Source organism: Convolutriloba macropyga, chromosome 15 (genome assembly GCF_964194025.1).
Source record: "Convolutriloba macropyga chromosome 15, txConMacr16.3, whole genome shotgun sequence".
In the NCBI taxonomy this organism is placed as follows: Eukaryota; Metazoa; Xenacoelomorpha; order Acoela; family Convolutidae; genus Convolutriloba; species Convolutriloba macropyga.
This window is the reverse complement of record NC_134482.1, coordinates 23779189-23794425: the sequence shown is the minus strand read 5'-3', so window position 1 is coordinate 23794425 and position 15237 is coordinate 23779189. Positions and strand designations below refer to the sequence as shown.

General features: G+C 34.4%; 1 protein-coding gene across 2 annotated transcripts; it reads right to left on the bottom strand.

Annotated features, from left to right (window-relative positions):
• Positions 1 to 94: 94 nt before the first annotated feature.
• LOC142354600 (uncharacterized) lies at positions 95 to 14722 on the bottom strand. 2 transcript variants are annotated; one of them, XM_075406927.1, is made up of 5 exons: positions 13998 to 14548; positions 7609 to 7899; positions 6484 to 6700; positions 3811 to 3996; positions 100 to 664 (listed from the first exon to the last, which is right to left on the bottom strand). In XM_075406927.1, exons 1-5 carry the CDS (start codon positions 14518 to 14520, stop codon positions 277 to 279), a joined length of 1605 nt encoding a protein of 534 aa, XP_075263042.1. In that variant the 5' UTR covers positions 14521 to 14548; the 3' UTR covers positions 100 to 276. The 2 variants fall into 2 exon arrangements, with proteins under 2 accessions (XP_075263043.1, XP_075263042.1); XM_075406928.1 differs by lacking the exon at positions 7609 to 7899 and having other exon boundaries at positions 95 to 664; positions 13998 to 14722.
• Positions 14723 to 15237: the final 515 nt, after the last annotated feature.

Here is a 15237-nt window from a genome sequence, read left to right as displayed (position 1 = left end):
CTCTGTTCATTTTGAATTGCTTTGCTGAGCAACTGATGCTCAAAATCACTTTTAGCAGAATGAGAGAAGAGAGAAACTAGCCTAGAGAAGTCAAAAAGATTTCACGCAAAATGTTGAAAAAGCGGCAAAATGAGGTAAAGCGAAACATTTTTTTTATTCGACGAAGTAAAAAAAAAAAAAAGGAGCGCTATAATAGCCGGCTGAGAAGATGAGGCGGCTATTAACCAGTAACATTTCAACTAAATAAAGCGAGAGCGAAAGAGGTGGTTCCAATTTTCAGCCGGGCAGTATTGATAGGTCTTCTGATAAGAGAGGTGCTTCGTATTCATCAGCCAATCCCGCATCAATCAACAAATCTGCCAGATCGGAAGAGGGCTCAAGTGTATTCAATGACACGATATGCAAACCATCGAGTAGCACCAACTGCAGAGAACACACTAATCGAGAGCAGTTTTTAATCGAACATCTCATCAACTCTATCGCTCTCTCTGACCATTCGCTAGCTTCCATCGGACGCACTTCTAGCCTGGCCCGGAACACACAGGGTTTGAATCGGCATTTCTGAGGCAACCGTCGCATGTACTCCACCTTGCAGAGCCCTTCTTGGCCCGAGTCAATGTCAAACAACTTGCCTTGATCTTCATCAATGTCATATTCGAGGACCCTGAAAAACCAGAGCAACAATTATTACAAGTACACTTTCGTAGTATCAATTACCCTTTTGCATGGAAGGGGATTATTGGACGTTTATGTTTAATTTTAGGCTCAGATTTGAGTTGCAATTACTAAATCATTGCACCAACTAGAAATAAATAGCAGTTTCATTACCTCCGAATAAAAAAATTGGTACTTAATCGGTGTCAATTATCATGACTTAAAAGCAATTTATTCTTGTTGGATTCATTGACTATTATTGAAAACAAGGCGGCTCGGTAATGTGCGATGGCACATAAGGTTCCGACCCCGCCCATCCACAATTTTGGCATAATTGTCTACCAAATGAGGAACAGATAGAAGAACCCAAAAATTATTTTTTGCGATTACCAAAAAAGCCCAAGTCTTTTTCAAAAAATTCTGTATGAACGATAAGATAGCCTCCAAAGCAAATAACTCAGTGGAGTAAAAATTGATGCATTAGATTGCTGTAATATGTCAATATTAAGAAAGCGAGTCAAGACGAACAGCAAAATCAAACAACAACAACAAACATTAATTACATCAAAAAATTTATGTCCCTCTTAAAAACTAAATTTAATAACAAAGTCAACATACCGTCAGATAAATCCAAAACTAAACAAAAATAACTTATAAATCACCAGAAAACCTGTGCGACCAGTCCATAAAAAGGTTTGGTAACAATTATACAAAAAAGAACAAAAACAGTAAAGTAAAAAAAATTAACTTATTTTTTTGAAACAGTTAACTTCAAAGTAAAAAATACCATTAGGAATCCATTAATATTACCACAAATTTACGATTACCACTGCTTCTATAGAAGGGCATTAGGACCTGTCCTTATTCATTTTTTAAAGCGGCTAAAAAGAACACCAAAGAACAAACAAAATTTCGAAACAAAATTACATTTAATGTCATGAAAGGCATTAATTACAAAAAGAGCTATTTAAATAGGGTCGTTTATTCATAAAAAGGAAGCCCTCAAGACCTGTAATTATCCAGAATATTTCTTGCATCTACAAAAAGAACGTCAAAAATGACAAAAATCACATTAATTTACTTTTGTTTTGTGAAAAACCGGTGTCGAAGCCAGTAAGGTCATAACAAATTCTTTTAAAAGATTTTGGGACACCAATCCCTCTTATTCTCTTGACACACATAATGTCATATTTGACCTGTAATTTACTAACGAGATTAGGTAACAAAAAGAAACAAAAAAAGAACAAAATTGCGAAGTTAAAAAGTTTTTTTTTTAAATTTTGGAAAACGATTGTTTTCAAAGTCATGAAAGCCATCAGCTATCTACTAATATCAGAATATCGGTTCTTCTATTCTTCCATGAAAAATCAATGAAAGCTATCACTATACAGGAAATTTCATACGACCGAAACGACCAAGTATAAATGACAGTTAGACAAAATTAAAAAATTCAATTGATTTCTTCAAGAAAGAGGCGTCGAGGCCGTTAAAACGATGATGTATATGTTTCAGGATTTTAATATGTTCAATTGTGCCTTATTCTGAATGCTAATAAGGTGACATGAGAACCGTCAATAATGTGATAATGTGACAAAATTAGAAAACGTGAAAAACTGGCAAATATCAAAACAAACAAAAATCTGAAATCTTGTGGTATCAAAGCCAGAAAACAATAACTTCAGGCTTAAAACTGCAACCGAGAATAAATGGTAAATCATTAGAAAGAAGAAGCAGTCTTTCTTTGCTGACATTAAGCTGGAAGTTGAACAAATTAAGAAAAAAGTAGAGGAAAAGTTAATTAAGCCATTATTTATTGAAAAGTCAATTATTTTTAAAAAAAGAAACGACCATAAACTTTCAATTAAAAAACTAAATGCATTAGCTTGGAGCTGCTTAACAAGCGAATTGGTTGGACCTATCACTCCTGAGCTTTGATTTGATATGTTCTGTTCTTTATTATTAAAAAAAAGAAAAGACCGGCTGATTACAACCCGATTTTTTTTGGATTGTAACAGTCCAAGAATGGCCCAAAACTAGCCCTGATAATACTTAATTTTTTTTAAAAAGAAAAGACCGGCTGATTACAACCCGATTTTTTTTGGATTGTAACAGTCCAAGAATGGCCCAAAACTAGCCCTGATAATACTTATTGTCCATTAAGTACAATTGATTTTTCGAATGTTGTAGATATAGATAATTTGTTAGTTGAAAACTCAAAATATATTAAATAAATTCTGCATTTTTGATAATCAACGAGTAAAGTTAGCAAAAAACCGCAAGGTTTTAACTACAGTGCACTCTCAGCGGACTCTGAAGTAGAAATAGCCCCCCTCTGAGTCTACAAAGATTGTATGAGTGTTGTTTGGGGGTGTCCTATCGGCAAATTTAATCAAAGTGGACTAAATTAGCTTATTTCGTGCTGTTTTTGATGAAAAAGGCTAAATTTTGAAATGTTTATCCAGATTTTTTGACCAAACAAATTAAATCAAAACAATCAACAATGCTTGTTCGTCTTCAAAAATAAAATCAACGACACTATTCTTTATAACAAATTTTAGCAAAATTGACGAAAATTTAGGCAAAAATTCCGGAAAATGTGAATAAAAACAACGTGAATTCACTCTTCTTTTCTCAGAAGTTTAAACCTCGATAACTCCCTGTAGAAAACGAAAATTAAAAAAATCTTTTTAATTCCATATTCTACGCTGGACGAGCTTTCTAATGATACCAGTCTCAACTCTCTAGGATGAATATATCGAGCGGCGAAAATTCACGGAACAAAAAAAAACCCAGTTGAGTATATAGTTCCTCCCCCCTCAAGAGGGTCGGAACAATAATTATTACTCTCGTACAAGAAAGATTTTTCTTCACTTTCACGATTCTCTCGATAGGCGGCTTTCAATTATGTCACAAAACACTACGAGGAAACCAATATTAAAGCAAGTTCCCTAAACTGCGATTCAGTTGACACCAATCTACTTATATCAGATTGGAATGCAATAACTCCAAGAAATATAACTTGGTTTTAAGAACAAACGCGGTGACAAAGTGTTGGAGAACCTTTTCATTTGAAGGGAAACTCAAGTTGTACCGAAAAACGAGATGCTTCTCCCACAAACGAAAAACAGTTTTTGATTCTATTGCACTCGTACTTACTTCCCTCTAATCCATGTGCCAGTTCGGGTGATGAAGGCAGCAACAATTTCTCCATTGGCAGGATAGCACACTTCTCCACTCTCTGTAAGAAATAACATCTCTCTGCTGTTGTACTTTTTCTTACACACAGACTGAAATTGGTCCAAATATTGCTTGACTTCATCACGTACCGTGCCCTCCTTCTGCCTGAAGCAAAGTTGTTTATCAAATTGGTACAGGCAAATTTCTAGGACATCTTGAAGAGGACAGCAAAACAAGAGGTCACAAAATCGGGCTACAAATTTTAGCAAGATTTTTCCAGGAGATGGAGACATTACGCTACCATTCTAGAACTGCCTTTAATTTGCGATACTTCTATTTTCTTGAAAATGAGTAGCTCTAGCACGATAAAAGAGTACCTAAACCTATGTTCAAACCTTCTACTGAAAGTTCAAACATTCTACTTGGAGTACAGAGAAGCCATCAGTTTCTTATTCCAGTATCAAAACACGAGACTAAATACTTATGATTTGAGCGCTACAACTTATGATAGCAATTCTTTGAAGCATATAGTTGGTAAGGTCAAAGCCCTTCCAACAGGAAAATTTTGCGAACAAAACTTAGGTCAGTCTTTGCATTGAGGCCGGAGCTGAGACATCTTTGGAGCTTTTGAAATATATCTTATGACCAATGAGTCTAAGTAGAATGAATTGTCATACCTGCCAAACCCTAAATGACTTTCTGAGAATAGTATATCATGCCTCAATTTAAAACCGCAAAAATTTAAACTGAAAACCGTCAAAAATCAAAAAAGATGCATTTAAATAGTGGGTTCATTTTTCGGACAAGGAACAACTAAAGCAAAAACAATTACCGAAACAACAGTACTCGACAAAATCTACCAAAAAATAAACCAATCGACCTCCGAAAAACCTTTCCTCGAGCGACAGGCGGAGCAATTTAATTCAAAGGGGATGTAGCATAGCTAAATTCTACAAGTGTAAAAATTCCGTCCAGGGAATGGTTCGAACAACATATCTCCGGCGTAAAACACTTATCATATTAGCCACTCGGCTATCAGGCTCTTACGATAGCTTATCTTACAATCACGATTGTTTTAGCAACAAACAGAATTTTTGAATACGAGCAATTAAATCAGATCACGCAATTGAGGAGTCAAGAGTGAAAAAGTCAATTGAGCAGAGAAATCGAAAGAATGTTCTTGCAAAAAACGGTCAAGCTAAAATTTTGCATTAAAGACATACCTAAAGACAATGTACCTAATCTTTGTTTTCGACTGCCTGAAGTTTCTTGATCATACATAAAATTAACAGCCTCTAAAACTAGCTGAAGTCCAAAGTAAATAATGAAAACGAATACAAAAAATGCACCAATTTTGCACGCATTAAAAAATTTCAATTATTTTATAATATCCATTGAACTGTTCGAGTTTTTTGTGTCCAAGATTTTTCTGACTGTTATAAAATACATTAAAAAACGTATATGAGTGCTGAAATTGCTATAGTAGCACAAGCTTCAAACAGTAAGATCCAATCTTGAAACAACTGACTGTGCATTTGAAATTCAACAACTTTTGTCATTTATATTTTATTTACTCTAAAAATGTGTGAATAGATAGCAACAGTCGAAACGTAATATGAAGGCTACAATGCTGGATTAAAAGAAAACTAAATGAAACATTACACTAATCATGCGTTTCAGCCTATAATATTTTCTGCGCCTCGATCGCTAAATGCTCTGAATGCTACATACAATTTAAAGAAGCTACTATATAGCATCGGCCGGTCAGTAGTGGATAACATTATATAAGATTGGCTATTTTCGTCATTACAATTTATGGTACTGGTTTTTCCCATGTTAGTGATTGATCTTGCTTTCATTGAGTCCCTTCCTGGCACATTCATTTGTTTTAAAAATTAGTTAACAATTTCTCAAAATTAGGCAAGGTTATTGGAAAATCTAGTCCATTAACCCTATGCGGGTGGTTGAACAAAATGTGCAATTTCAAGGTTATTTAGCTAATATTAGTTCAGGCTCAACGAAATAATGCAGCCGAAAGGTAGTGTAAAACAGCGTCTGACTAACGACTCTCTAATTGACTGACGAGGGAGTTGGCTTTAATGGTAGCTTGAGCTTAGAAACGCCAGCCTGGTTAACAAGGTCAGTAGATCAAAAGAGTGGGAGTTTAAACAATTTGAGTGCGATTGGGGGATCGAGGTGGTCTAAACCTTCAAAACCACCATTTATAAATTATACTCAGTGAAACGTTCACTGCGAGACCAGCAAAGCCCTGGGAGCACTTAACACTAACTTGCTTTGGTTTAAAGTTATGACAGATACTTTACGAAAAAAAAATCATCTCCGAATAAGTTCTCGTGAGTAAGAAAAATTGCTTGCCGAAATCAGCTTGACACGAGTTCTAATATGGTACATCTTTTATTACTCTAGGATTCCTAAATAACTTGCCATTAGGTGTGGAAAAAAGCAGACCTTGCGTACATACTCCATAATTGCTAAAGAAATGCTGCAACAAAAAACCACTTGTCATTCAATATTTACAGCAATAACTTTCGCTGTAGCCCAATGCCCTCTAATGCTCTTGCAGACCATATTCAAATAGCGAAATATAGCATTTTGATTGAATGTTAAAAACTGTCAAAATAGAGAAAGTACCTCAAATAGAACAAAGACGGCGATTCGAAGTGTGTAACTTCAACGTCAAACACGTGATCAGGCAACTCTATCTTTTCCTCGTTCTCTGTTCCACTCATCAGGTCAACATCTGCAACTAACTGGGAGGCCTTTTGTACATCATGTACGTCTTTGCATTTTGCTCCAAACTTGCAGCTTCCATTCTTTTGGAAAAACGTACACAAACTGCCTTTAATACCTGTAATTTGAACATAATTATGCAAATGATTCAAACTGAAAGTACAAATTGAAGAGCTTATATCAATTTTAAAAAATGAATCCAATTGCATACTAACTTGTTGATAAGGTTTTGAAAAATCCCCTTTGCCCAACAGAGTAGAGTAAAAACTAAAAAGAAACTGCTTCAAAAAAGCCGCACATGACCAAAAAACTTTGATCGATTATCAAAATTTTTTAACACTCACTTTTCTCGCGCTATCTCAAAAACGCAGTACGAATGAGAATCACTCTCTCTTCTCTTCAATTAGTGGAGTCATTTGACCTAAACACGAGTTCATGTGCGGCATTGACTTTTACATCCTGTTTTAAATAAATCATGTTTTAAATTAGCGCCCAAAAAAGACGCTTCACATCCATAAAGAAGACGCTCTTCGAGTCATAAGGAATAAAGAGCGCAATAATAGCGTGCTGAGAAAATGAGGGAGGCTATTAAAAATAAACCGACTAACTTTGGATAAATTGCTCGCGAATGACAGACACGGTAATTTAATTCAGGGGCTTTACCAAAAAAAAACAATCCTACTAGGGAGGGATGTGCACTCCGACCTCCAGAGTTCACGACAGAACCACTTGCCTATCACTATTTTGTGAGCTCCAAACTTCTAATCTATTTTATTTTAGCAAAAAATTTTATTTCGGAACGCGAAAATGAACTCAAGAGTGAAAAAGTCACTTGAGGAGTCAAAGAATGTTCTTGAACAAAAGCACAAAAACGGTCAGGCAAAAATTTTGCTTAAAAAAAATTGACACGTTTACAATGATTGCCCAAACTTCGTTTGAGAGGAATTAACAACATTTAGAAATCTAAGGTAAATTAATAGGTCAATAAAAAATGAGGTAACGTCAGTAAAGTTGTATTATTTATACCTGTGAGCGCTTCCTCAGCGCTACGGTTTGTAGTAGCGTTCCGTCCGAACCCAAAATCGTAGCTATTCGAGGGCAAATCTACTTGAGAAATAATAGAATTTTCGCTCGTTAGAGCTATTGGATGCGGTTTGTTCGAATTGACACCGTTTGTAGGGAATGTTCGAATTGGTAGACAAAGATTTGAGCTCAACAGGAGCGAATTTAAGGTTTCATTCGAAGAGCTATTTCCGTCATCCAGCAAAAGATCCAACGACACGGTCATAATTGAAGCGTGTAGTTCTCTAACTCGACCTATAATAAGCAAAAAATAAAATACCCAAAACTTCATCCGCTTCTGTCTGAACTCAGGTAGAATAAGAAAAACATCGAATGATTCAATTAGTCAACAATCAGTATCATTTTTGAGTATTGTTAGATAGCCGTGAAAGTTCTACTAGTGAGGTAATAACATGATTGAATTATCACATGTCTCGCCGGTAGAGCAATTTAACAGGAACTAAGCAAGCAAAAATTAAAAACATAGCTGGCAGATTGCCAGAAAATAGCCGCAATAGCTTTGTAGATCTGCGGTCTGAAAAAACAGTAAAACAGACTGACCAAAAAATTCGTCTTTTCATTGAAGGCTGATATGTTATTAGCTGCTCTCAAACGACCGTCATTTAGAGTAACACAGCCATTTGACCTTATCATTTTGAATTAAAGAAAATAAGAGTTAATTTCAAAGTCAAGAAGTTTCTGATTTCAAAGTGAAGATTTCAAAGTGATTTCTGAGAGTGAGGTAAGTCAAGTTTGACCAAAAACTGAATCACGCGAATGAGCAAAACTCGCTCCACTAAGAGCCAAAAATGACGTCACGCACGCGCTTCAGTTGAAATTGCATGAACGAATGAACAAAAATCAGATTTGAAAAGGTTGTGACGTCATATGGTCGTAACAAAAATCTTGACGACAAAAAATAAAAACATAACAGGAAAAGTCCTGACGTACAATTTAAAGAATTTTCATTGACTACACAAAAAACTAGACCTAGAACGGACCATAAGTGAATTGGGAAAACCATTTCTTAAAACAGATCAAAATTTAAAAAAAGAACAGAAAATCAAGGTTAAAATGCCACATGTGAACAAAAAAACCACTAGCGAGAAATAGAAATTTGGTTCAAACAAAAAACTAGGCCTAGCATGATCTATGAATGGATTGGGAAAACTATTTTGAAAAAAACCGATCCACAAATCGAAAAAACAGTAAAAATTAAAGTGAAATTGCCACATGTGAACAAAAAGACACTAGCAAGAAGGCGAAATTTTGTTCAAACACCGTTTTCTCACGCTAATTGAAATTAGAGCGACAAAATTTTACGCAGCAAAACTACTCGGTTTTTCGCTCCACTTCCTGTTAAGGCGTGACCAAAATTCGATATGTCCAATTTTCATTAACAAAACAAACTACACAAACATGCAACAAGGGAGGGATTCGAACCCACCTCATGCGTCCTAGACTGCGGCAATTACACTAAGTATCACCTTGCTCACAATCGCTTTTGTTTTTGCAACGCAAAATTAATTTCTCAATAAGAGCAATTCAGGTCAAGTAAAAAATCAAGTCAAGCGTTAAAAATTCACTGCAGTATTGAAATCGAAAGCATAGCCGGCAAATTGTCGAAAAAGCCACCGTTAACCCACTTGACGCACATTGGGATTAAAAAAGAAAAAAAAATAAGAGATAGAAATTGACACAATTTTTCTAATTGACACAATTTTTCTTTCTTCATATTCGGTTAGATTCTAAAGTTACAATTAATTCAGCTTCTAAACTGAAGGCTCTTGAGCATAATACTAATGCTAGCTAGCAATCGCTTTAAAGAACTTTGATAACCTAATGCACTAAGACTTCATGGCCGGGCTTTACATGTTTATAAGGCTTCACTTGATATTACTCTTTAGATCATAACCGTATAAGCGTGAAAAATGTGACTTATGTAAAACGAAAAACGTGATCAAAAGGCAAAGCGAAATTAAAAGCATAGCAGGACAAGTCCTGAAACACAATTCAAAGAATTTTGATTGACTAAGCTAGACCTAGAACGGAATGAGTGAATTGGAAAAACCATTTCTAAAAAAATCAGAAAAAAAAACAGAAAACCCATATCAAAACGCCGCATGAGAACAAAAAACCAATAACGAGAAATAGATATTTGCTTCAAACAAAAATTTTTGCCGAGAATGAACTATGAACGGATTGGGAAAGCATTTAGAAAAAAATCCGATCGAAAAAATCGAAAACAGTAAAAATCAAAGTGAAATTGCCGCACGTGAACAAGAAACCACTAGCGAGAAAGCAAATTTTTATTCAAACACCGTTTCCACACTCTGGAAACTCCGCAAAACCACTCATTTTTTTGTTCCACTTCCTGCTTCGGCGTGACGAAAATCACTACTTCAATTTGACTTCAAAAATCATGAAAATGTGTAAACAGATCTTAAAAAACATAGCCGGAAGAATTCAGGAAGCGACTCGAAGCTTCAACTTTACAAAAAAACCGTAATTGCAGCTGAAGCCATTACATTTTGAATTATACCATTAACTTATTAGCTCCCAAGGTTTGATCTGAAAATTAAACCAATGTCACCAAGAGAAACAAAATGCAGCAAAATATTATATTATTGAAAACGTTCCGTAACATTAAAAAAGTCCAAAAAATGGATACTGATCGAAAATATTGAGAGGCTGAAACAAATGACAGGGCTATCAATTGCCCTTAAAAATTCATGATTCTAATCTCAAAAACATCGCCAAAGCAAAAGGCAGATAATAATCTTAGAAACTAAGTTGTATTTTTCAAAAAAGGAATGCTCAAATTTAAGAATCAGAATACCACTAAAATTAGATTTTTAATCACTGCAATTAAGACAGAAAAACAAGACATACTTCTTCCATGTTGTATATATGTTAGGCAACATGATTTAATACTAATTCAAAAATTAAATTAATCAGAAAAGACATAAGCATCAGAATAATATGCAAAAGGCAAAAAATCGTTTCAAAACAATACCGAGGCCGGAAAAAATGGCGAAAAAGAGTAATAAGTGGAATTTTTGGAAAAGGCTTTCTAGCAAACTCTCAGTACTGCCTTATTTTGAATGAACTCAATAACAAACCAAAGAATCAAAAAATCAATATAACGAATATAAATGTAGGTGACGGGAAAAAACTAGAACAAAATAATAGAAACTAGAATGTGAAGCATATGGACACAATGTAAGGAACGCTGTAATAAAAAGACATTCTTGATTTTTGAAAGTTACAAAATCAAATTAAAAGAATCAAGAATAACGAATACATTTCATTGTTCAGCATTCGAGACATAGAAAACACAACAGTCATCCGAGACAAAGATTGTTATTTCTGAACAGGAAAAAAAAGAAAAAGCAGAATTCAAACATACAAAACATTGAAACATTTTACAAAATAATGGACGAAAAAATTTTAAGACTGCATTTATGAAAAGTTTAACTGTTTTCAAAACTTGAAGCGAAAAACAAATTCAATTTTGATTGAAACAAAATTAACGTCCCTTATGTTGCACAAAAGACTTTCCATTAATTAAATCAAACAAAAACTGACAAAAATTGGAAAAAACTACTACCAAAAATGGATGAGCATATGTACAACTTTCTAGAACAAAATTTCATCCAAAGCGAATTTCCATATTAAATGATTTTTGACAAAAAGACAGCTGAAAGATCAAAAATAAAGAAATTATTAGAAAAAAGCCAAAAATTAACTAAAAAATCAAGAACTGTGTGCCAATTTTGAACTTGAAACGCATTTTTCGGCTCTCAAAAACAATGCGGTTATTGTTCCAACAAAATCTTGAGCTAAATTTTTTCTAGACGAGTTTACACCAGAGATTTCAGGCGCATATTTAACAACAGATACTAATATTATCCGTAGACTAAAAAAAATTATTTCAATCAAAGAGAAACAGTGTTATTGACAGAACTTGCTTCCAACAATGAGCTTGAACTAGTTAAAAAAATACTCCAACCTGGACAAATGGAAATCAGGAAACACTGATTGATCACTGTTTAACCACAAGACACCAAATTTTTGATACAACCGTTATCGAGCAGTTGTTTGGAAGTAATCATTGTACACAAGTTTTCCTTTCGTCACTGAACATTGCTTATGAAAACAAAACGCAGCTTTTTATAGGGATACTAGATAAGTTACTAGACCTAATCTCAACAAAAAAGTGCATAAGCGGATTGGAGTCCCATGTATCAACAAAACAATGCAAACTCAAGTTTGAAAATATTCTGCATAATATAGCTCCCATTAAAATGGACATAACCATCGTCGAAATCAACAAAAAAGAAATGGTTATCCAGAGAAATATTGAATCTTATTAACGGAAAGCACAGGCTTTTCAATATTTGGAAGGAAAAAGCACACATTGACACACATAACTCATACAAAAGAGCCATATACCATACAACAGACTACTTAGAAGAGCGAGTAACAATTATTCACAGAAATTGTTCGAAAGTCTTCCCGATTCAAAGCAGCAGTGGAAACTCATTAAAAAACAAAACACGAGGATAAAAATAGCAAAATTTCCAGAATTCGGCTCAACCAAGATATTTTAAAAGATGAAAAAGAAATCGCTAACACAATTAACATTCATTTTTCTAAATTAGGTTTATACGAAGGCGAGACAGAAAATGTTGAGCTACCGGACTATGCTTTTAACAAAACAGTGTTTTCCTCCAGACATAAAACAAGAAAAAAACTGTTTACTGTAATTGATCAATTACAAAACAAAGCACCGGGTCCTGGATTACTTACTACATGGTCCTTCAAGTGTAGCAAAATGTCTATTGGAACACATCTACAGTTTGCAATAAACGAATGCATATGAAAAAACATTTTTCCCGACGTACTTGAAAAAGCATATGTAACTCCAATTTACAAAAAATGTGATGCACTGGAAGCAGAAAATTACAGACCAATTTCAGTTACACCGACTCTTGCAATAATTTTTGAAAGACTTTTGCTCCAACAAATGCTAGAACAAGTCAAAAAGTATGAAATAATCAACAAAAATCAATTTGGTTTTCTGAAAAGAAAATCTTCGAATGACACAGTTATATCGTTGGCGGAAGTGAACAGTTTGTTAGAAGAAAATGAAACTTGTTAGTATACTCTTGGATTTAGCCAAAGCTTTTCACCTAATATCTCACAAAATTTTTCTCGAAAAAATTACAAGATATGGATTTAATACGGAATCAATTCCAATGCTACAATCGTTTTTGTCTAACAGAAAACAATGCGTAAAGGAAGACATTGAATATTCGAACTGATGGACAATCAACCACGGAGTATCTCAAAGAACAGTTCTCGGACCTTTATTTTTTATAATGTATATCAACGATTTCCGAGAAAAAAGGAGGACGTTTTACAGTTTTGCAGATGACACATGCATTAATTGTCGTTCCAAATCCGATGAAAAACTCTTATGCGAAATTGACAGTACATTTGAACATACGGACAGTTATATGAGGCAAAAATGGTTTATCAAAAATTGAACAATTGCATTACAATGGAATTTTCATAAAGCCAAAAACAAGTTGTCGTTACTTAGGTATAATGATTGATAACAATCTAAATTTTTGACATACAGCTAAACAAAACGTTAGCAAAAATAGCAAATGCCATTAGGTCAAATTACTTAGTAAGACATATTCTACCATTAAAAGCAAGAATCGATCTTCTTAAATCACTTGTTTTGTCCCATCTCAATATCAGTGCAATTTTTTTTCCAACCGTTGTCGGTTATGTCACTTCAGAGAGTTAATAGACAAATAAAAATTTTATTGAAAGACAAAATTTTACCAGCAGAGCTTTTCATTAAAAAATGTTTGTCTTCTTAAATTTTTTGATCTCCTCTCATAATATAAAGAGAGCAGTCGAGAAACCAAAAATTCCTCATTCAGGCTTTTTGAAAAGTACGAATTGACCGAAAACTCCAGAACAGTCCAGTTTCTTCCAAAGAATAAGTGCAAATCCAAATGGAGTGACAGTTCACTGATCAGAAAATTTTCTGGGAAGTGGAATAATTTACCAATTGAAATCCGAAAAGAAAAAGTAGAAATAAATTTAAGGAGAAACTAAGCAGCGAAATGGTCAAACTGCATGAACGTGTTCCAATAGATAGACAAGTAAGAGGCTTTAGGAATTTTTTCTACTGCAGTATTAAGACCAAACTATTCATATATTTACGAGGCGATTTTGAAAATGTAAATATTTAACCAAACGTTTTTGTTGTGGTTATAACCTTAAATTTACATTTTTGAAGATTAAAAAAAATTAAAAAGAAGTCCACGAACCTTTCAAGGCTGCATAATCAGCAACATATTCTGAAAATATAGAATTCAGTTCTTCCTCATCGTTGGGCGAAGGAACAATTCCATATAAGGACGCTCTATGTGCTAGAGGCGCAAAGGTTAGGCGTGAACAAAACGGGATCAACGACGATGTTGGAACATTTTCAACCACGCTCATATCGTCAATTAACTGCACAGAAACTAACTCCAAACTTTGATGGTTATTTGGTACCACTTTTGCTCTGCAATAATCTCCAGAAGTTCGTTCACGATAAATGACCAACTCGCCCACAGAAGCAGTCGTGACGTCAACACCTCCAAGTTCCCCCGCTATCGAGTTGACCTGTTCTAGTCTTCTAATTGTTTCCTCATTCAACAGCTGTATATAGAAATGGTTCACTGATTTGATAGCGGTTATTACACAATCAAGGATATCTCCCAATTTGGGCGCTTCAGGATAGTCCAAATCCTGGATAACAAAATGAGACATCAACAAAATCTGAAAGAAAAGATTGCAGCTGGTCATTTAGTTACCCTTCCTATTTAATATAATGGCTAATGACTTCAGCGTCGTTAGCAGCCCCCGTTAGGCTTGATGAGTTGATGAGTAGCTCAGAAGAATTATCGAAAATACTCTTCAAAAAATTTGCCCAGTAAAACCAGCCTTCATTGTGTGTCCTTCATACCTGGAATTTTTAAAGAATTTTATGTACATTCGTTAAAAAAGTAAACGTTCAAACCGCAAAACTATATTATAAACTGCCTCTTTTTGAAGAACGTTTTCAGTACCATTTTCTCTTAAAATTAACTGAAAATCGATAATTTTGGAACAATGTCAAGAGTGAGTACAGAGATAATCAAGGTTTTATGTAAAAAGAGTAAGTTGCACCCTACATAAATTCTGTTCAACATGATCATAAAGCTCTTGAAATCGCAATGCAACCTTCTGACAAAATGATGCAGGATTAAGTTCCAATGATATCACATGCCATTGCATCTGTTAACGGAAATCCTAGATTTTCTAACTGGAGTTTCTACGTATGTCATTTTTCTAAAACCAGGTTTAACTGATATTCTATCGATTTCTACCGCAAAAAATGAATTAAGCTCAACAAATTGACATTAGGAGTACGGATAAGACAGCGTTGCGTTTTTCTCAATATCACTCTTTAGCTTTTGATTGCTTGATATAAAAATAGAAAATGGAAAAATATTACACGCAGTAAACGTGTATAATTTCAGT

What these genes read in the sequence shown, in the direction of transcription:
- LOC142354600 (XM_075406927.1), bottom strand. Translation starts at nt 14,520, where the DNA reads ATGACCAGCTGCAATCTTTTCTTTCAGATTTTGTTGATGTCTCATTTT. An exon ending in TGATTATGCAGCCTTGAAAG is followed by an intron (nt 7,900 to 13,997) that starts GTTCGTGGACTT and finishes TGCTTATTATAG; the next exon opens with GTCGAGTTAGAGAACTACAC. An exon ending in GGCACATGGATTAGAGGGAA is followed by an intron (nt 665 to 3,810) that starts GTAAGTACGAGT and finishes CTGGTTTTTCAG; the next exon opens with GGTCCTCGAATATGACATTG.